The sequence below is a fragment of the Passer montanus genome, unplaced genomic scaffold, assembly GCF_014805655.1.
Source record: "Passer montanus isolate IOZ18808 unplaced genomic scaffold, ASM1480565v1 scaffold76, whole genome shotgun sequence".
NCBI classification, from domain to species: Eukaryota; Metazoa; Chordata; class Aves; order Passeriformes; family Passeridae; genus Passer; species Passer montanus.
Genome location: NW_024372813.1, coordinates 3,569,914 through 3,593,269, shown reverse-complemented (window position 1 = coordinate 3,593,269; position 23,356 = coordinate 3,569,914). Strand labels below are relative to the sequence as shown.

The 23,356-nt window shown below is 34.2% G+C and overlaps 1 protein-coding gene across 6 annotated transcripts in view; it reads left to right on the top strand.

Annotated features, from left to right (window-relative positions):
• The window catches only part of RPGRIP1L (RPGRIP1 like), a 40,827-nt gene extending 17,849 nt beyond the window's left edge, over nt 1-22,978 (top strand). For 3 of the 6 annotated variants that reach the window (XM_039731119.1, XM_039731121.1, XM_039731120.1), the window contains exons 11-23: nt 1,918-2,024; nt 2,234-2,284; nt 3,491-3,670; nt 4,334-4,451; nt 5,597-6,049; nt 7,124-7,275; nt 8,763-8,846; nt 11,018-11,189; nt 12,286-12,413; nt 15,175-15,358; nt 16,854-16,938; nt 18,853-18,986; nt 21,684-22,978. In XM_039731119.1, the coding sequence (XP_039587053.1) occupies nt 1,918-2,024; nt 2,234-2,284; nt 3,491-3,670; nt 4,334-4,451; nt 5,597-6,049; nt 7,124-7,275; nt 8,763-8,846; nt 11,018-11,189; nt 12,286-12,413; nt 15,175-15,358; nt 16,854-16,938; nt 18,853-18,986; nt 21,684-21,787 (1,952 nt within the window). In that variant the 3' untranslated portion in view covers nt 21,788-22,978. Of the gene's footprint in view, nt 1-1,917; nt 2,025-2,233; nt 2,285-3,490; nt 3,671-4,333; nt 4,452-5,596; nt 6,159-7,123; nt 7,276-8,762; nt 8,847-11,017; nt 11,190-12,285; nt 12,414-15,174; nt 15,359-16,853; nt 16,939-18,852; nt 18,987-21,683 lie in introns of those variants that run through there. The other 3 variants (XR_005630056.1, XM_039731122.1, XM_039731123.1) reach the window with 3 other exon arrangements.
• Nucleotides 22,979-23,356: the final 378 nt, after the last annotated feature.

Genomic DNA, 23,356 nt, shown 5'->3' with positions numbered 1-23,356 from the left:
AATTATAAACCACCATTCTGTTCACTGTACAAAGTTATGTGAAGCCCATATAGGCCCTTGGCAATGTTTGTCTTTCAATTTCATTAATTGAGATTTTTTTAAATATTTTCAGTATATATTAATTTTCATTTACAGCATTGTGCATTTAAAATGACAGTTTTCTTTTAATCTAATGAACAGATTATTTCACATGTGTTTTCTCATGCTGTAGGACAACTTCTTAGTGAATACTGACCTTGCAATCTTTTTTTTAATCTCAGCACTGATTACTGTAGCAATATGAAGTTTACGAAAGACAAGCACAGACAGAAAGTGAAGATATTTAGCTTAGAGCTGATTCTTCAAATGTGTATTTTTAAGAGGTGTGTTTCTGTGAACAATTTCATGGAATGAAATGGGACAACTTGTTGTGAATAATTCATATGATTTACGCATGAGTTCAGCACACGTGTACTGTTAGGATTCTCAGTAGCTCTGCTGACTTCACATACCAGATTGAATATTTAAACATTTTATTTGACCACAGCGTTTGCAAAATTAACCTTAATTTATACTAAAATAAAGATGCCATAAGCTACATTGTTATGAAGTTATGACATACTAACAGGTGTTACTTGTAGCATGATAATGAAAAACTGGCATTCCAAGGTCTTTCCTTGCTGTGGCCATGATGTTTACCTGTCAGGTGTTTGCCATCCCTTTCCCACGTAGCTTGTTGTACTCCTGAACTGAAACACCGGAGTACTACACTTCTGACTTCTGTTGAATTGACTTGGAGTAGATGTTCTAATACCCCTCTAGGCCTCTGTATGCAGGATTTGGTTACAGCTCTGTCTTTCACAAAACGTAGGCAGTATAACATTCCTCAGCCACATATTTGAGAGTATGTGCCTTTTGCTGCACATTCCTCTTTGAAGTTCAATACAAGAATTGAAATGAATGAGTGTCTTAAAGTACTGCCTAGAACTAGTGTAGAAATAATGTCTTGTCTACCCTTTGTAGTTTGGCATATGAATCTTTTTTCCTAAGCTTCTTTTGCATGTCTAAGAAAGATGGTAAAATAAGTGAAGCCTTGAAAATTCTTAATGCTACAGGAGTCCAACATCATCGTGACATTTTGTATGTCCTCCTTCTGTATTTCCCTTTTACAATGATCCTGTAATTTGATCTGATTGCTTTAGTAGTATTTTTCTGGCCATAACATCATAATGTGCTTTGTAATACTTAAAATAAATGTATTTAGATAGAAAATAGAGTAACGCTCCAACTATGTTTTCTGTTTGTTTTTTTTTTAATATAGTACTTTCAGAAACCATATCACCCTTCCACCAGCCTCATTTCCCTTAGATATTTATACTCATGTTTCTCATCTTACCAGTATTTCCCAGATTCTCAGCCATAAATTACAATAGCTGTTTGATTCATGTTCATTGAAGCTCACTAACAGTAGTGTTTCATGCAGGTTTTAAAAGACTGAGATAAGCTAATACAAAATCTGATTGAAACAATTCCTGTAGCAAGGATTGTTTTCACTCATCTTATAAATTCATACAGTGTATGTATTTACTTAGTTATGTCTAAGTACTTTTTATTTTACATTAATGAAATTTCATGCATTGCTGAATTTGTTGTTCTTATTTATAGTACTGTTCTACAGAGTACACTATTGAATAAGTACAATTTTTTTATTATTGTCTTAATAGAGAAGTATTGACTGTGTCAGTAAAAGTTGACGTCTTGCAAAAATTAACCCCGTCCTAACCAGAACAAGGACACAGAGATTTCCCCATACAAAATACATTAGTTTCTGCATTTTGCAATGAAATTTTCATGCATATATGAATATTTAAAAAATCAAGTTTGTAATTTTCTTAACTATATTTAGTTAAGTGTAATATTTTGTTCTTCTATATCAAGACCAAAACGAAAAGCTGATGCAAGACAACAAAGACCTGCAATTCCGCTACCTGGAACAAAAACAACAAGTAGATGATCTGAAAAATCAAGTGAAGTTTTTAACCAAGGTGAACTGTATTTTTGCTTCAAATATGAGAAAAAAAACCCTCTATGTTTTATGCATAGTGCAGATACTTCTTCATAGTCAAAGAATATAGAAACATAAGTGTTTATTCATGGTGTCAAGCAAAATGTCACGTCTGGTGAGAATGTATCTTGTTATTCTGAATGTGTTTCTTCAATTCACATCTGGTAACACCTTTCCATTACATTTCAGGAAAGTGATGTTGGTGTGGCAGAATTCAATGAAGCCCTCTTACTTATAAAGGTATCTTACAAAGAATGCAGGGTTGGAACTAGATGATATTTAGGATCCCTTTCACCCCAAACCATTCTAGAATTCCATACTTTGCATTCTCTTATTTTCTCGTTTGTGCAAGGTGGTTTTGTTGGTTTGTTGTTTTTTTTCTTCTTTTGTTAAACCCTTGGCTGACCATTGTATGTATGGTTTCTACACACCTGGAATTTTCAAGGGCTGAATTATTTGAGCATCTTTCTGTAGTTAATGCCTCAAGCTCAAATGTGTGCTCTTGTCATTTTTTAGTTACAGGAAATCAGAAGGGAAGATGAAAAAATTGCCAGAATTAAATCTTAATTTATATAAATAATTCATTATAACAACAAAAGTGAATTAAATCAGATTCATAGCCATTTAAAAAAAAAACTTAGTTTCTCTCATTTAAATGGCTTACCCACAGCATCTTGTTATCCCTATAATGTTTACTAAAACCAATTTTGTTTATTAATTCTATAATTGATGCAAGTGTACCATAAGCATGGAAATTCAAGTATGTGATATAGCAATACCACAGGAACTTATCTGAGGAACTTATCTTTGTTTATTACAACAGAAAACCAAAAATACTCAGAAAATACTCAATTCTTTTTTCTCTTGCACAAATTGAAAATGGAGTGAGAGGAAGAAATCAGTGAACAAATAATTTTGCAATTTCAAAACAAAACAGTTTCCACTGTTTGGGTAATTTATGTTTTATTTTCTTGAGGAAGTGTTTACTGTAATGATGATTATATAATGTCATTTAAAAACCCCAAAAAATGCAGAAAACCTCAATGAAAACCAACTCCCCAGTATTAATTACAGAAGGCATGTAGACTTGAGAATAATAATTCGGGGTTTGTACATTTATGGAGGCTGGATTATTAATTATGAGAAAGGCTTATATATCTGTTTGTATTTTCAGTGGATAGACAGGAGTGACTGCTTCTGAATATCTGATACATTTTAATTGGTTCCTCATAATCATGAGATTACATTGCTGAAAACAATCTTGGCACATTCTAGTCTGCCTCATTCCTATTTTTGTGTTACCATGTGCTTAAAGTTTATAAAGTTCTGCTTACTGCCTTACTGTTGTACCAAAAGTATATGCCAGTGTTGGCATTAAGCCATGCACAAATACATGCAAATCTTTTGCAAAAATATTTTCTTGTAATTTTTTTTAATGTGCTCCAGGATCAAAAGCAACAAAAGAATGTGGACCTTCTGTTCTTCAAAAAAGTGGAAGATGATATCCATAAAGATTTAGAATACTCCATGCAGGAACTGCAATTAAGACATGCAGAAACTGTGCAAGAACTTGAAAAGACAAGGAATTTGTTACTTGTGCAGCACAAAATTAGCAACGATTACCAGGTATTAAACTCCACTCACAGTGGGAAATAACCTGATAATAACATTTTAACCTTTGTAGCTCTGACACTTATAATAATTAAGACTTGAAAATTCAGCAACAAAGCCAGTCTGTGCATAGGGAACCAAACATAAAATCTGCTGTTGCTGAAGGTATTGTTAAAAATAATAAGAGATCCAAGTGACTAAATTGTAGCTTTTAGCTCATCCTGCCCTTAAGCCTCAGACTGTGCCTTCTCTCTGAGCGTTATCTCTGAGCTCCTACCAGGTCTTCACAGATAAGATAGTAAATGTGCTTATCTAATAAGCTTCCTTTTCCATACCACTCTGCTTTCAGTGTCTTTTTTCTCCTTCCACTGTTGGAATAGGGCAGATCTTATTTTGACTTTTCATTCAATTAATTAGCATTTAAAATAACAAAATCATTAAAGAAACTGTTGGGTATATTGTCCACAAAAGCTACTCTGTTTTTCCTGTTGATGTTTTTAGATTTTGCTGACATTAGAACTGATTTGTTGTATTGATAAGTGAAAAACTGCTGCTATTTTTGCATACTCTAAATGTTCTTTCCTCAAATCTAACTGTATTTTAACTTGTACCAAAAGCATGTGCAACATCAGTACAGACAATCCTCAAAAGTTCTTTTTACACGCAATTGTTTTTCAGACTGAAGTAGAAACAATGACAAGAAAGATGGAAAGTCTACAGAAAGACTATGAGTTAAAATTGGAGCAGTATACCCATCTTCTTGATGTTAGAGCTTCACGTATCCGAAAACTAGAAGGTATCTTTAAATTATATTCTTCACTATTTTTTTAATATTTTATCTATTCCAAATTACTATTTTAAATTTGTTCTCTTTTCCATTTCTAAAACTACTAGAAAGGTCAGTTCTTTCATGGAAAGGTATCTATTCCAGTTAATTTTCATTGACTTAAATGACAGTTATTAATTAAACCAAATCCAATAAAGTGGTTTTCATACTGCAGCTATTGCTGAATAAGAATAAAATAACCAAACTTGGGGTTTTTTTAATAAATCATACCTTTATGGTCAACCTTTTACTTTGCAGTACTATCATTACAGAATCACTTTGTGTTATTAAAATCCCCCAAGTCTTGTTATAATATACTGACGTAGTATTTAAACAGGAGGAATTTCAAGTATTTTTTAGTGGGTTCACTGTGTAAAAGGTGCATAGGAAGCCTCAAATAGGATATTTTACAAACTCTGATGCTGAAACAATTTTCACATTTTGTCTCCATGTTCCGTCTACTGCATCATGGTTTATGTCCTAATTCTGTAAGCGTGTAGTTTGATTTCTTAGAATCATACAATCCCAGCATGGCTTGGGCTGGAATCCCAGTCTCGTTCCAAACCCCTGCCAGGGGCAGGACACCTTCCACTAGAAGGCTACTCAGAGCCCCATCCAACCTGTGTTAACCACTTATTAACCCCTTATCACCTGAGGGTGGGAAGCATGTGAAGGTCTTCGCTGGTAGTTCTATCCATTCAAGATGTAACAGATGTTAAAAGTCAGATGTACTATTTCTTTCTCTGGCAAATTTAGATCAACCCTATAAAAATGCGCATCTTAAATCTCTGCTACATTTGCATAGTGATACTTACTTTGAATATGGCATAAGATTTCTGAATTTTACCTTTTCACTCCCTTATAACCTGATAATTAATAACTGTTAGAGGGTCTGTGTCTATGCATACTGAGGCAGCTCCACTGAGGAAATATTCTTGATTGTTGCCAGTGTGCTCAGTGGGCATTACGTGTATGAATTATTTTTGATAATGCCTTTATGAAAGTAACATTGTTAATATAATTGAATTATACTTTTATCCTTTCTTCTCAGTCATCAATTGTATTTGAGTTTTTAAAAAGACAGTCATATTATAACTCTATTTTATCTGTTGCAGCCCAACTAAGAGACATTGTGTATGATACAAAACCACTTAAGTCCAGACAAGAGGTATTGCCGAGTGATCCAGTGGGTGGATTTGTTGAAACTGTTCATTTAGAAAGAGGAGAGAACCTTTTTGAAATTCATATCAGCAAAGTGATCTTCTCTTCTGAAGCTGTGCACACTTTTGGTGACTGGGAACCTGCAACCTTTTGTACTTACGCATTCTATGACTTTGAACTTCAGATAACCCCAGTAGTTCATGGGAAGACTCCATCATATGACTTCACTTCTCAGTTTCTTGTGCAGTCTGATGATAGCTTCTTTCACTATGTACAGGAAAACAGCATCACACTGGAGGTTCATCGTGCATACGGCATAGATTATGAAACAATTGCTTCTTGTCAGCTTAAGTTCCATGAAATCTTGGAAAACGATGGCAAGATCTACAACACAGCAAATTTAGTTGGTAGTTAAGATATCGCAAAGTATTCTGTTTGATTATGTGTCACTATATTGCAAGTGGTAAATAATGCATATTTGACCAAAAATGAATATGTGCATTACTCTTTCAAAAGGTAAAAAAAAGTGTTTACAAGAAGGCTGTTTTCTGTTGGATGTGCAGCTTGTTCTTGTGGTTCTGCCAACATTTGTGGAAAGCTGGGATGGGTGCAATTTTGCACATAACGGCATACAGCCACAGGGCAAGAGGAAAAAAAAACAAAAAAGGAGGCACCCCCACTTCGCCCATATCAAACATCAATGCTTTGTATCCGGGCTGAATGTCATAAGTATATCCCTCTTTCCTTATCCATAAACAAAGGAAGAAATTGTGTAATCTAAACTGGTAGGACAAAGTTTGCCATATAATAGTGAAAAAGGTACAAATTATGGTGATTATGATTCATTTTATATATATATATATATATATATATATACTAGCACAATCTAGGAGGTGTTTACATTTTGTGGATTATTTTAGGCACATTCATACTAATTATATTAAAATAATTTTAAGGTATCCTGGACAAGACACTTCTAAGAAGTCTTGAATGTTCTTTGCAGCTTACTTTTTCTTCTAGAAGCATTTTGTCAGACCAACATATTCAGTGACCTCTTAGCTGCCTACTGTTGTAGAGAATCTGGTTTAATAAGGCATTGTGAAGTGGTACCTTTGCCAGTAATTTAAATTGCATACCACTTTTTGGGACACTTCTAACGGTTAACAAACAAAAATGTCCTAAACTTTATTTGCCTTAAGGAGATAAAAATATTGAACTTCGATTTGACCTTGTAGTAAATACATAAGTAGGGAAAAATGTCCCTGTTTTGATTTTGGATCATACACTGGGAGCCTGAGGTATCATTTCTGTTTCTAACATGAACTACAGATCTCACATCACAAGTACTGGTGTAATGCATCGGCACAATCTTTAATTTGTGGCTGTTCTATAAATCTTGAATTTGTGGTTTTTCCTAGCTTTTGAGTAACATACCTTAATGATGAAAAGAAAATTAATGCAATCCCCTATTTATTCCTTAGGAAAAAAAGGACACATTCAAAATTATGGTACCGTAGAATACTGGATCAGGTTACAAGTTCCTATGAACCAAGCTATTATTCCCTACAAACAGAGGTCAAAGGATCTGGGATATATAACACCCAGTTTTAGGGAACATGAACAACTGTCCAAGGTATGTTTGGGTCGGTACTTGGTAGAGAGAATTACTTCACGGAGAAGAGAAACTTCAGGGTGACCTAATTGCAGTCTTCCAGTCCTAAGGAAGCCTACAAGAAGGCTGGAGAGAGGCTTTTTACAAGGGCATAGGACAAGGGGGAATGGCTTTAAATTCGAGGAAAGTTGATTTAGATTAGAAGGCAGAAATTCTTCACAGAAACATAGGCTGAGTTAGAGGGCACTCATCAGAATCAATGAGTCAACCTCCTGGCCCTGCACAGATACCTCAACAATCCCAAATGCAAACTGGGACAATCCCAATTGTCCAAATGCTTCTGGAGCTCCGGCAGCCTTGGGACCATAACCGTTCCCTGGGGAGCTTGTTCAGTGCCCGAGCACGCTCCGTGCAGAGAACCTGTTCCTGATGTCCAACTTCTGTCCCTCTCCTGACACTACTGCAGCCATTCCTTCAACTGGGACAGGTTGCCCAGAGAAGCTGGGGCTTCCCCATCCCTGGAAGTGTCCAAGGCTAGGTTGGATGGGGCTTGGAGCACCTGGTCTAGTTTGAAGGTGTCCCTGCCCATGGCAGGGAGTTTGCAACTAAATTTTAAGTTCCCTTCCAATCCAAGCCAGAATTCTGTGATTCTGCGATAGTTTTGATCAAATAAACTGTTCCGTTCTTTCTTTTTAAGTTCAAATAGCTTAGGTCGAGTCTTGATATGTTCAAAGTGTAAGAAAGTTAAAGATTCTTGAACTGGAAAATACATTAGCAGTTTTTCATATAAAGAGATCAAGAATTAGTTGAACTATACCTTGTCTGAAGAGGAAAAGTCTTAAACTTAGTTATTTATATACTGAAATTGTCACTATAACATTTGACATTATATTTCATTTTCTTGAGCTGTAAGATGTTTTAGTATCATATTCATGAATTTTAAACCAACCAGGTGTCGGATACATAGAGTGGGTGAAGCAGTTGTTCCAAATGGTTTTGCAGTTCTTAACATTGGAGTATTATGAGATTGAGATTGCTTCACAATGGGTTTTTTACTGAGTTTTTTAGCTGAATATTGAAGAGCATTTTGAAAATAAAATTCATTTTACAATCACATTTAAATAAGGGCCACAGAAAAAGAAGGGACTTTGAAACATCTTTAACAGTCGTTTAAGAAATAAAAGCAAACAGGTTGAAATGTATAAATTAAAATATTAGAGTTTTTAGTGGGCTTTTTTTTAACCTAAGCTGTTGAAAATATTCTATGTCTGGAGTAACTCTAATGTTTTATATTATTACATAATGTAAATTTATATTATATATAAAATCTTCATGGGTTCCATGATCTAATTTGAGAAGTATGTTGTGTATAAATTCTGTTAAATTGTATCTGATTAGAGTTTAATTTAGTGCTATTAGATTTGGCTTTGAAAAAAATTAGAGTTCCTCATAATTTACTGTAAAATAAGATGGCAATAAATTTTCTTCAATATATTTGTTTATTACAGACTCCAGCACTCAAAATGAAGCAGCGTGCAGCTCAAGCACACAAGAGAGTCTCCTTTCTGGATCTTAGTGCAATACAGATGGCAGTAAGTTCTGACTATTTCTGTCATGCACAACCAAGCATGAAAGGCTACTTGTAGCTCCATATGGGCAATTTGTAGAACTAATAATTAAGAACACTGGATTATTTTAGCAGCACAATACTGTGATGTCCCAGGCAATGAATGGTAGCATAGTACTGTGTATAGGTGGGGGATGCAATGCAGTGATAGCTGTGTGACTCCCTCAGAACTGCTTGATATCCTCCACGGTTTACAAGCTTCACTTTCTGCTGGCTTAGGGCAGATTCTCACAGGACCAGTCAGCTCACGCTACACTGTGTTTCTCAACTCTCTGCATTATTCAAGTGTCTTTCTACAGTTACCACTTGCACTGCATATAAATCCCTCTGTAGAAACCAGCTTAATCCAAACAGACCCTGAGTGTTGGGCTAATGAGATGCACAGTTTGATACAGTTCAGAGTCACCTCTAAAATTAAGCTGAGATTGCACACATTCTGAAAATAATGATACTTCTTAACTTGGCTTACACTGTCACCTGTACATCCTTCCAGAGTCTAAGAGAGTCTGCATGGAACTAACCCAAATGTATTTGCTGCGTTTTGTAAATTTTCTTCTAAAATAATTTGCATTTGGAGAATTAAAAATAGGTTGTGTTTTTAAGTAAATCCAGTAAGTAAAAGTAGATTCTTCAACAGGCAATTATAAAAGGTTATGTTTACATATTACATATAATTATAATATTAATAATATGGCATTAATTAAAAACTAGTTGTGGGGTTTTTTCCTTTCATAAATTACTTAGTTGGATTTATTCTTTGAAAGGTTAATATCAATTTTCAATTAACAGATTCTGTTACTGTTTGGTTTACTATTACTAAAACTTTGTTGAGAGCTATAGAGTATAGACTGGAAATAACAATTAAGTTGATCTGTTGCATTTATCAGCTTTAAAAAACAAAAAGTCAAATGTTGGTGAATATAATCTTTTGAGAGCTTAGATGTGAAAAACTGAAATGTTAGCCGGATAGTTGCACACACAAAATATCTTCAGCTGTCCAAACAGTAACTTCTAAAGTTTGACCATTTTTCACAAACTAGGATTTTCTAAGTGAGACAGCTACTTGGTCTCTATCAGAAGTCTTCATTGTTGGGTAGCAGCTCCTGTAGCTGTTTTAAAAATCTAAGCCTCGTTGTCTGGTTAAGGACAAAAGTACTATTAGACCTAAATAAGAAAACAGTATGGCCTTCTCTGATGTCTGAGTCTTGTGATGAAATGGCAACAAAGCGTCCATGCAAGAAAAACAGAAGGTCAACAGATTAAAATGGGAAGTCTGTTTCATTTTCCAGTTCATTTTCTCAATAGCAGAGAATCTAGTTCTTAATAAAATTACTTGTCAATGTGATACATGCCAAAGCAAATAAAAAAGGAGACTCGCTAAAAGGTGAGATAAATGGTTTGACTCACCCAAACTGCTTGTGAGAATTGTCTAGCCTCATATGTAAAAGTTCTAGCAGAGGATAAGAACCAGTGACGGTAATGCAGGGAAGCAAAGGAGGCATTTTCTGTCCAAATGCTTCTCCACCAGTAAATCTATACCTACTTTTGTATAATAATTGTCTGCTGTATATTAAAGGCTTCCCCTTGTTTTATCTCTAACTTAGGGATCTGTATTTGAAAATAATATGGAAGTACTTTGATATTTAAAATGCAATTCCATAGGGTTCACTGCAGTTATAATAATGACCTAACTACAGATTTGAGATAATAACATTCATACCAAAATCAATTCACATGTATGGGCCTATGTGTGTAAATTTAGCTATCAAAAGTTCTTCTTGGATATAATGTGTGTTTTGGGTTTTTTTGACTGAGTCTTGTAGAAGTTGTAGAAAAAGATTAAATTAAACTGGAAATCAAACAGGCTGTATATATGCTGATAGGTACAAAATCATTATAATAGTTATGTTTTCACAAATGCAGTTAGATAAATGTCTTTCTGCTGTACATTAATTATATGTTACAGCAGTTGACACTTTCTCATTGTTTCCTGCACTGCGTAAGCAATACATTGTTAAAAGGCTCTGGATAATGTGGGCCATAACTCTTCAAGTTTTGAAGAGTTTAGTAACTTCTTTAGTAACTTCTGCTTTTCAAGGAGTTTTATAAGGACTGTAAGTTTCTCTTTTTCTGTAGCATGTGGTACAGGATGCTAAACGGCTGTCAGGTGACAAAGTGAAGGAGATAGCTGAAGAAATTCAGCAGGAAAAAGAAGAGCTCTCTCATCTGTCAGAGGAGCAGTTGGCTGACCAGACATTGATTACTTCTAGAGATGAGACAGAAATAATTGAGGAATTGCAACCAGAAGGTAGAATTCATTGTTATTAATAAGTAGCTGTATTTTCTGAAAAAAACCTTTCTCTTTCCATTTTCATAAGCATTTCTTCCTAGTAGTGAAAGCTGCCTCATTATGAGAAACTTCATGACATAAATGATATCTGGCATAGGCTACAGCTGAAGCTGCGTGGTGGATAAGATGTGTTTTCTTCCCAAATGGAAGCCATATTGTAATTGATTGCAAAAATCTGACTTAGATTTGTAAAATACTAAAGGAAACCTGGCTACCTGGCTTCTATTTTAAATGTCTTAATATTCTCCCTTAGATCTACGCTGTTCCAAAGACTGTTTTAATGAATATGCTCTTTTTGTCTGCAGATAACAGCCAACGGTGGTACCGGAATCCTTTCAGAGAGTGAGAGGCCTAGGATGCCATATCACATGTGTGACACAAAGTTATTAGGTTTATTTAAAGATGGAAAAGCCAGGTCAACCTGTTCCAGCTCCAAGCTTAAACTGTTTAGTATAGCAATAACCAAGTCCATGATACCAAGTTTAAAATAGAAACAGAAGCAGAATGCTAAAATTTTATGTTTGTTTGTTGGCAGCTTTTGCATAAGAATTCATTTAAAAAATTGGAAAAACTTGTTGAATGTTGATTTGGAATACCAATTGTCTTTATAATTTGCTTTATGTAAATAAATGCTCTGCAAGTTACAGAAAGTAATGCACCTGCATACAGAACTACCTTTTTACTAAAGAAAAAAGGTGCATTCTTCTTTCACATATGCATGGTATTAAAGGAAGTCAGAGGAAATTCAGACCATATTCTTAAATAAAGCTAACAGTTGTGCATACTTAGTTCGTTTCAGGATTTACTCTATTAGCCAGTTTCCATCTGGAAAACATTATCACTTTTTTAACAAACCAGAAAAAATACAGATTAGATTACTCTAAATGTCATTGATTCACAGTGTTAATCTTCTTCAAGGAAGAGAAGATTTATCTGGCACTTACTCTTTCTATATTACAAAAGGAAATTTATTGCTATCAGATTTTTTATGAAGTCTTAGGTGGTCTAAAATATAGCGGGTGTTACCTGCATTAATTTTTTTTTTTTTTTAAAGATCAAGAAGATCATCAAGAGGATGATGCTGTTGAGTCAATAAAAACTGATAGTGATGACTGTATTATTTCAAGTCCAGTATCCACAGATATTAAGCAGCTGAGTCAGAGTATACATGGCAATTATTTGGTAAGACTAAGAAAAATATTTAAGCCTAATGTCCTCTAAAAGTAGCTTTGCAATATCAGTTTTCAATTAAGCTGTACATGTACAGTATTAATTCTCTTGACTTATTCTTAAAACCAGCAATTCAGGACTAAAAGTCATATATGCAAAATAGCACAGCATGATATAAATTTGCAGAACTTACTTTGAACAGTATTTCAATAGGATAGGTCTCAAAAAAAATAATTCACACTTTTAGATCTAACGTTGACTGAACAATCTTAGCCATAAAACTAGTACTTAAAATTAACAGGTTTGAATGTTCTGCAATGTGATATCCTAGAGGTAGGGGTTTTTTTAAGTGGTCTTTTCAAGGGTATGTGGTATCTTACAAAGTAACTAGTAACAAGAAACATGTATAAGAAATACTGCTTCTTTTTTTTTTTAAGCTGTAGAAAGTAAATCTTTAACAAGTCTTCAACTACAGTAGATTTGTAGAAATGCTGTCACTTATATGTTCTTCAGAAAAATGCAGAAGGTACTTTTGAAGATTGCATTATTTATAAGTAAAATGTAAAAAATTTCACCTGTAATTTTGAGAACTAAAATGAATACTAGTAATCACTATTAAGTCAAACTATTATACAGTTGCTCTGTACCTTTCTAGTCATCCTGTATTTTATTTTATCAAAATTATGTAAGAACAATTCTGAGAGGATTTTGTATGTAGATTAATTTCACGTTGATAAATTTCTACGTTCCTCCTTTGATCTGGTTTTTGGTAACAATGTGCATGTTTATGAACAGTAGATAAAACCAGTAAAAGCTATACACTATTAAGGTAACGTTTGATAAAAGTTGGATTTTAAAAATACACATTACTTTGCTTGAATTCTTGGGTCAATTATAGAATACAGCATGTCAAAATTGCTGTTGGATTCTTTTTTGTTAAGATCAGAAATCACTGCCTTTTATCTTTCGAGATAACTGTCCTGCTGATACTCACATACTATAAGTTTTGTGATTTTTGGAGATCATTGTGCTAATTACCCTATAAACATGAATTGTATGCCACACTACATAAGTCATTTAAGATGACACCAGGGTTATTTGTATGTTGCAAATTAGACAATTCTAGTTTTTTCTTAGATATATGGATCATAAGGCATATCTAACAGATTTTCCAGTATCAAGCTATACCAGTTGCTTCTTTATTTTTTCTTCTTGTCTATGATGTACGATTGATTATAAAATACTTAATTTTGTTTAATTTCATTTATAAATTTGAATATGAAAAGCATATTCAAGTCAAAAACCATCACTTTAATAACATTCAGTAGCCACTTAACTTACTAGATTTTAGGAGAAAAAAATTGCTAAAGCCATGAAACTTTATTTAGTAGAGACAGAATGGTGTGGAATTTTTTCTTTCACCCTGGTAGAATTTCCATGAACCTGCTGAATAGTGGAAGAACCTTATTGAAATATTGATCCAGATTTGGATTTTTGTTAAAGTGTCATAGGATACATAATAAAAAGAAAAGTCTTTTGAAAGGAAGGGGTAAAATTACATAATCAAATACTGAAAGGACTTGACAGCAATGGAAATTATTCTGTATGGTGGATATTTTTACAATAGGATACATTGCTTTTCATTTTTATTCATTTTATAATTTTCTCAGCAAAATGTAAGGTATCTCCATATTAAATAAGAACATTAATTTGGAATTCTGACTGAATATAGAAAGCTAATACTTTGAATGTGATTTAGTACTTCAAGTGATTTAAGTTTAGAAATGAAAATTGTCAAAATGTTTCCATATAGAAGAAATATTTTTAAAAAGTTATAAAAAGAAAGTAATATATTGAAAAGAAATAAGTTTTTAAAAAATTCAACATCTCTGTATTCAGTGTGTTCTATTTGCTCTTTGAAGAACTTCATCATTGAATGTTCACCTACATATTCCAGTTTTGAAACCATTGTGGCTTTTCTTTCCTTGCAGAGTAACTACAAGAAATATTTGTGACTCTTTCTCTTGAGTCCAACATGCCCACCTAAATAAAGCTTGCTAAAATTTATCTGTACATAAATATTCCAGACTTTGCAGAACAGTATGAAACCATTTCATATAAGGAACAGAAGAATATCAGGAACTTCAGTTAAAGACAATAAGAAAAGGCTACAGTGAAGAACAATTGGGATATTACTTTTATTATCACATGTTAAAATTAACTTTGTAAGGTGTGTTGGACTTAACTAGGAAGGTTCACTCTATGAAGTTGAATTCTTTACAAATGCATTATTACATTACATACCTAACAATTTTGTGACTTTATGGATTTTAATTGAACTCTTTGTAGTATAGTCTGCAGTAGGTACTAACAATTCTCTTTTATTTTGAAAACTTCAGTACTTTGTATTACTGACAGTATTTTAAGCAGTTACAGGATCACTGCCATGTAGGTAAAAATGATGACAGCTGGAATTTGTGATTTTGATAGCATTTTTACCTAAAGATAATGAGCAGACTATAACTATGACTACTACAAAAATGTTTTAAACATTGAATGGAAATCAGTATCTCTTGCAACAACAGTCTTAGCTACAAACTCTGGAGCTTTAGATTCTCATTTGGTATATGTCCGTCAATCAGTATTAATAATATAAAAAGCTGATGACTTCCATATATATATATATATATATATATATATATGTTTGTTTTGTCTTAGCACTTAAAGAAACAAAAAATCATTTGTATTATGTTTATATTTTGTTTTTAAATAGGGAGTTGAAAAAATCCAGATTAAAATTACATCACTTGGTCTTACTGAGTCACGAATTACAGCAGATGAAACAATACAGCAGCTGTTTGTAGAATGCAGATTAAACAATTTCCTTGCAGAGGAGACCCCACTGTCACTTCCCAAACCACCTGGTGGTAAGAGGATTCACTATAACTATAGCACTGGTAAGTCTGGTGTATTTGTGAGCAGGCTTGCTTCTTCTCTTAAATTCTCTCTTATGAAAATAGCTGCAATAAAGCCTACTTTCTGTATATTATAGTTGCATTTCTCTATGTGCCGACTCTATTTGCCTATTTTCCAGATATTTTGGGAAATACTAAAAGGGATTTTTAAGAAATGAGGTAAGTATGCAATTATCTAGCATATAATGAAATGCCGAAGGAGGCTGGTGTATAAAATGGTAACATCACAATATATTTAAATATGCTGGTAGTGCATAAATTTCAAAATTAGACTATACATAACTAAAATGTATATATTATTTTTAGAAGAGTGTGATGATCTAATTTTTCTGTCAGTACATGATGATACATCTTAGCAAAAGCAAAACATTTTAATCTGTGCATCTAAAACTTAGGTGAAAAGAGAGAATATGTGATTGGACTTCATCACTACTTGCAAATACTCAGTGTTTCTTTCATGGCAACTTTTTAAGAGGGGAACTAATTCATACTTGTTTCATACTAATACATTGCCAATTAATACTTTATATTTACACTACTAGCATACATAGATCTATTGTAATAATTTATATTCTCTTGTTAATTATTTCTCCAGCTATGTCATCATGTTTCAATTAACTTCTTCTTCCTGGTAAAATTTTATTTCATTTAAGATTCAGCCTGAGTGCTTCAGTCTTGGGCTTTTAGCTGAGAGTATTCTGGAGTGCATGAATCAGGGTTAGGGTTATTGCTATTTATGACAAACCCTTAATACAGACATTCAAATTAAGCATTCTTTTAAAATAATTAGAGAAAATTGGCTTTGCAGAAATGGTGTTTTAGTCAGATCTTTAAAACTGCTACCACCTACAAACCTGATTTTAGAATGCAACTTCCCAAATAATTCACTCATTTAGATCCTTCTCTTACTCATAGATTATTGGATTGTTCAATGTGTAGCTGAAGACTGAAGAGAATCAGAAATGTCACATCAATCACTGCTATGTTGGCATTGCCCACTTGAGAGGGAGTATAGATGACAGATTTTCTGCAGTCCATTGGTCTGAAGATTTCTTGTATTGAAACGCTGTGGCAGGAAAGGAGGATTGAATTACTGAGGCGGTCAAAAAGGATAAGCACTTTGCCGTACATTCTCATTATCCCTAGCTTCCTTAGTGGAAGGAAATACAGTAAATCACTTCAAATACAAAGCAATAAAGACCCTTTTAAAATCATGGCTGCTATTGCCGTTAATAGAAAGTAGCAGCTCTGTGCATGCTTAGGTGCTGCTTTTGTATCTTTTTACAGTGTTCATATAAACCCGCCAGTGGCACACCATTAGATCATGATTCTAACATTTGATTCTAACATTGTTGTTTTTCCTTAGAAAAGAAAATTAAATAAACGCTCATTTTACTTTGTTCTTTTCTTCATGTTCTTTATTCTAATAGGTGAAAAACAATTGATAACCAGTTATATTAATTTATTTGCTTTGCAGTGATAAATGTGGATAAGGAAGATAATCATGCAGAAAGGGAGTATCTCAAGTCAATTCTTCTAAAGCCAGATCTACGTGCTGACAGGTACAGATTAATGCTAAAAACCTCTAGTATAGGTCTTTGTAAAAATTGCTCGTGGTTTGTCTTTTTGTCTTTACTGACAAGGTAACCCTACATAGTTAATAGATAACTAACAAGAAAAAAATAATCGTTTCAGCTAGGAATGACGCCTGCATTGTGATGTGCTGCTAGTTTTATTCTCCGAATCGGTGCTTATGGAATGGAGTATTACAAACTCATCTAATGTTTGTTTAGTGCTGTGGTTTAATTTGGGGGGCAGGGGTTGTTTGTTTTGTTGGTGTTTTTTTTAAACAACTTTGTTTTACAAAACAGAGTTTCTAGAGTCTATCATCAGTAGTCTGTCAGTAACGAATTTGAAAAGCACATATCTGTGTGATGGGAGAGTAGTACATTTGTTGCTCTCTGAATTCAGAATACTAAAAGGAGTCTTAAGAACTGCAGGAAGTATTCCTTGGCCCCAGAATTTAAAGGAAAAAAAAGTATATGTGTATATATATGGATGTAGCAGACATCTATTATATGAATACATATGAGAAAGACTAGAAATTCGACTTGTTCAATTTTATAGTAATAAATTTGTTCTTACTCATTTCTTTTCATTGAGGTAGCCATGTGCATTATTTGGAGAGAATGAATGACATATTTTGATTCTGTTTCTTCTTGAATGTCAATATTCATTGAAATGGCACAACTAGTAATTTAAAGATCCATTCCATTTACAGAAGACTAGGATACCTGCTAATTGCATTTGAAGTATCAGAGTCATTTGTAAATCTTACTCGCAAATCACTGATTCACTCCGAGAAAGAGAGATTGATCTCTCTTCGTTCCATGTTCCTTATTTGGCATCTATATCAGGAACATTGCTAAACATATTCTACTAAAGCAAGTTTTACTAAGATTTAACAATAATGAGGATAAAATACTCCTTTTTATTTCCCTGGCAGATAATTTAGTTGCCAAAGAAATTTCCCTGTCCAACCATCCAGGACTACTGTGGCAGTTACACTTCAGCACCTGATCTGGGACTGAGGTCCCTTGGCAGCTGCACCCCCACACTGTCCAGTCTGACCTGTTGCCTTCACCAACTCCAGCAGAGTCTTAGAGGTCCCAAATCCTTAAAATAACTTTTTGGTGCAGTAATTAAATAAGACAATTACAGTTCAAGTTGGAGCCTCAGAGTAAGGACCCTGAACAAAGGAACCTGTGGGCTTTCATACCCTCACAGGACAGAGTCTGGGGCTCCTGCCATGTCCTGAAGTGTCCCTCAGCTGGCTGTACCCAAAGTCTGGCAGTTCCTGGTTCCTGCCTGGATCTCGGAGTGTCCCTCCCCTGCCTGGGCCATGGGTCCCTGGCCCTTTGTTGTGCTAAGGGGTACTGGCTTCACAGCCTCTTGCCTTGGGCTTTACCTGCAGCTGCTTCTGAGCCACCTGCACTGGACTGATTCCTCAGCACAGTGAAATAAGAGCTGCTCTGTGTGCTACAGATAACTATACTAAATATTTTACAAACCTGAGGTAAAAATAAGGTAAAGTAACAGCAGTGAGCTTTTTCTCAGAAGAGAAGCATTAATCTCTTACATGTGCCATCATGTCACTACTGTCCCTTGTGTTACTAAGTAGGTTGTTTCCTGCAGTTATCAGAATGTCTGGTTTGGCTTGTGCTGAAATTTCAGTTCTGTACTGAATAAATAGGAAGACAGAAGTTCATCAGTAGTCCAGTTTCCCTTTTTTTTTTTGTAGCAAGAGGACCACCAAGAAACAAAATTTATGGAAATATTCTGCCCATAACACTACAGGTGTTTATGCATTTTAAACTTGTAAAATAGTGTGGTTTTTTCTTTTTTCATTATTTATAATTTGATTTTTGACCCTTTTTTGAAAGCAAAATAACTTTTTTTTGTGCATGTGTGTTTAGCCTAAAATTTACAGTGGTCAGTGATCCTCCAGAAGATGAGCAGGATCTTGAATGTGAGGATATTGGGTTTGCTTATGTTAGTTTAAAAGAGATATTCCAGAAGCAAAGAGATATCATTGAGCAAGATATTGATGGTAAGTTTCAAAGACCGCTTTCTTGTAAACTTCTGTAGCCTAAAATTCATTGAATTTCTGCTTTGCTTTGCAGGCATTACTGTGCAAGTAATTGTTTCAATAATAAATTCGTTAATACTAACTAATAATTTCCACATTTGTTTGCAAAAGTCTGTAAAAACTATCATTAGTATTATTCCCTAATTTTTTTTTAAAAAACCCCAAACCAAACAGCATTCTAACCTCCTAGAAATTAGTTTATAAAACCTAAGAACTTTCAAGCTATGTCCACTGCTATAATTCTGTCTTTTCTACAATATGCTTCATTGTGGTAGGACAATAAATATGTATTCTATATAAAAATTGGTTTTGTATTAAAATTTTCATCAACAATTTGGTATTACCAATGTCTGTATTTTATTTGAAATTACCTTATAGCCCTGAGTACCTCAAGCTTGTTTCCTCCATATGAAACGTGTATGAGACAATGTGAAATACTGGTGGTTTTGATTAGGAATCAGTTTTAGTGAGCACCCTTCTGTAACAGACTGACCAAACCCATTGTGACTCATCAGAGCAAGGTGATGTGAATAGGAAATGTGGAATCTTCCATTTCCTAAGGTCATAGGATGCATTTTTATAACGCTGATAAGAAGACTCAAAAAGGCTTTTTGGTCCTTTTGTCAGTTATGAGGATAACAATCCCCTTGCTCAGCTTCCTGTTCCCCATAGCAGCAGAGACACAGGGTGCACTTTTCTCTGTACCTTTTCCTCTCAATCCTCTTTCCCCCTTGAGGTGAAGCTCAGTGAAGAAGCTGAAAGCACCTCTTTTACAAAAGAGTCACTCTCCTTTCCCAGTAAGAGTGATTGGTTGTGGAGCATCCATGTTCACAAGATGCCTTTTGCAATAGAAAAGTTCTAGTGAGCGCCAGGAAAATGCCAGGGAAATGTAACTTTACTACTTCTACTGTTGTGTGTAATTCCTGTACTTGAGCAGTGGGGAGCTGAGTAATGAGGGAAAGAAATAGGCTTTTTTATCCATTCCCATTATCATGCATGATTTGCATCCACACTGTTGCTATAATGCTCAAATTTACAGGAAAATAAGGAAAATTCTGGGAATCATCAAATTTCCATACTCTGGAAGAATAATATACAGATCTGATGTATTTCCTGCTGTGGCTGAGGAACTTAAGCTTTTCACCACCAATAATTTTCTCCAAGTACAAAAGCTCCTCCAAAAATTTATTTTGTAATCTCTCACTGGAAGATTGATTTTTGTTCTGGAATTTGTGACAATATCTCCCACTGTCATAATTCCTATTAAATAAGATTGATTAGTTAGGTAGGTATAATTCTTGAAAGTCACTTTTCACAAAACTCTTAAAATTCCTAATCATCATCTGAGAGAGTTATTAGGACCAGAAGGACTGAGTTTTATTACTAGTTACTGTAAGCTAATCATTACCATGTAATGACAATTACTGCAATATTGCGAGGAGCATTTCTTCCCCTAATTGTCAGACTAATTGAAACTAATTTTACTTTATGTTAATCATATATATGAAAATTATAATAATGGCTAGAAATACTTTTATTCTTTTTCCCTTCTGCATTTTTCCCCTTTCCTGCATACGCTGTACAGTTTTTTGGGGATTTTCATTGCATCCATAGCGTATAAACTTTCATATTTTCTGAAAATTAAGATGTTACAGAAAATTTAAATTAATTTTATGTTAAAATATATCAGATCATGGCAAAATAATATATATGTATATTTTCTTAGATGAAGTAATTGTAAAAGGATCAATTCTTCAGATCTGAACACAAATGTCAATTAAATGTCAGGGCACAATAAACAGCACTGCTTAGTGCTGTACACGTTCTCCGAGTTGGATATTGGTTTAAGGAAAAATAATAAACCTAGACACGGGGAAATTCATAGGAGGACACTACTGCATGAAGATAAAGTCATTCTTAAGTTAGATACCAAACTTCCTTTATTCTTTTTGAGGATTGCAACCATATGTCTTTCTCATATTTTGTTCTTTCATTGCTGATATGTCAAAGTGGTTTATGCGACATTTGAAGCAATTAAGTGAATGGTTAAGCAAGAAGATGGATGAAAAATACTGTAGTCAAAACATCTAACAGTATCTCTCAGAGATAGGACAGTATAAAAAGTGAGAAAATAGAATTAGTGTTATCCTCTGATGTAATTAACTATAATTATCCTGCTCTTCTTTTAAGTAAAAAGGATAGAGTCCCCTGAAGTCTGCTCTTGAAGTTGACAGTTCACTGAGTGATTTGTCGAGGCTGATTTGGACCCATCCATCATACACAGTGTAGAAAAAGCATTAATTGGTGTATTTTTACTTAAAACTATTCCTATGTATGTAGATATATGTTTAATAGAATTTGGAAAATCTTTATTTACATATTGTGAAAAACATTATATAGACAATTATTATATTGATTGTTTCCTTTCTAAATTAATTTCAACACAAATACATTTATTGATGTATATTCTAGGTCTAGGAGTGGGTAATTTCCAGTAGCCTGAGGACCTGAACTGCAAAATTATTCATTTATTTCTCCCTTTTTTTTAGCAAATGCTAGTTGTGCTTTAATCTGTCCAAACACTAAATAAAACTATCAAAACAAAAGTGAAATCTTAAGTTGAAAAGCTAATGCTGTTTTCTGATGTTTCCCTTCTAGTTTTCGACGCACAAGATGCCAATGCAGTAATTGGAAAGCTCACAGTGACAGTGGAAGCCCTCAATGCACTGCGGTCAGTCCATGAGGAATGCAAAAATGATTAGGAGGCAGGAAAGGGACATTTGCCTATTGAAGTTCTTGCTCCCAGTATATATACTTGATGGTTCATCAAAAATCAGATCTTTATCATTCTCACAGTATACTTAATGTAAAATGTATATTAAAGAGATGCTTGATGTCCAGGTATAAAGTTTTGCACACTTTTCAGTCTGTTTTCTTTTTTTTAAAGTCCTTGCTGAATCATACTTCAGGCTCTCAACACTTGATAGTGTAAGTGTCTAACTTAGTTCCAACGAAGTTTGATTTCAAATGCAAGCTTGCTTGTAAATTATCAGATACCAGTTGAGGGTATTTTGTCTAAGGAAATAAGTGATGGCGAACCTTCAAACAGAAATGCTTGTAGATTGTTCCTAGGAGTAGTTCTGTCACAATACTATGTCAGAATACAGTCATTCCTGTTAGAAGTGACCTCAGGTAGTTTTTAGTCCGGTCACTGCAGGATTAGGTATTACGTTAGGCCCTGTTACTCAGGGCTTTATCCAGCCTGCTCTGAAAACTTCCAAGGACAGGCACTGTTTAACTGCTCTCTGCACAATTGTTCCAATGCCTGACTGTTCTCATAGTGAAAAAAGGAGATGCATTTCTAGACATTACTTCAATCCAAATTGAAGCCAAAGCTAGATCTAAGCACATGGAGCAGCCTTTTGCACTTAATGCACCATCTAATAATTTAATTTGTTGTTTGGTTTTTTTTAATTCTAGGGGTGGCATATTTATCATTTGTTTCAGCCATTTAACATTTTGCACAGAAATAAAAATAACAAAGCATTTTAGTGTTGATTTTCATGCTTTGCAATATACCATCATATTTTGATCCAGTTTTGTAAAGCAATTGACAAAAAATAGCTCTTATTGTTATCAAAGTGGTTTGCTCAGGTAATGTTTTTGTAGATTTCAGTAGTAAACAATTTGTTATGGTTTATTCCTGGGTTCGGAGTTTTTTTAATTAGGTTTAGATTATTTTAAGAGTAAGGACAGCTGCAACAGTGCAAGACAGGTCTTCCACACAATTAGCAATTATTTGTTTCACATTTTTGTGGAACTTTCATTCTTGTTAAATGCAGAATTATTTCTGTAGAACTGAACTATTCTTGAAAAAAATGTTGCAAAAATGTGGTCCTTCTACTGCTACCAAAAAAAATCAATAAAGTAAACTCTCTTTTGTTTGTTATAAACCAGTGGTTATTCTGATTACCTACTTATAAGTATAAATAGCTACACAAGCTGACAGCGTTTGACTTCAGTGGTAATGAACAACCAAACTTCACCTTAACATGAGGAAGAACTTCTTTACATTAAGGATGGCAGAGCACTGGGACAGCTTCCGAGAGGTTGTGGAGTGTCCTCCAGAGACATTCAAGACTAAAACCTACCTGGACACATTCCTGCGTCACCTCCAGGTGACCCTCCATTGGTGGGGTGATAGGACTAGATTATCTCCGTAGCTCCTTTCCAACCATCAACTAAATATTCTGTGAATGTATTTCAAATCAATGCCTTTTATTGAGGAAAGTAAAGGCAAGAGGTTGATGTAGCTGGGCCCATGAAATTTT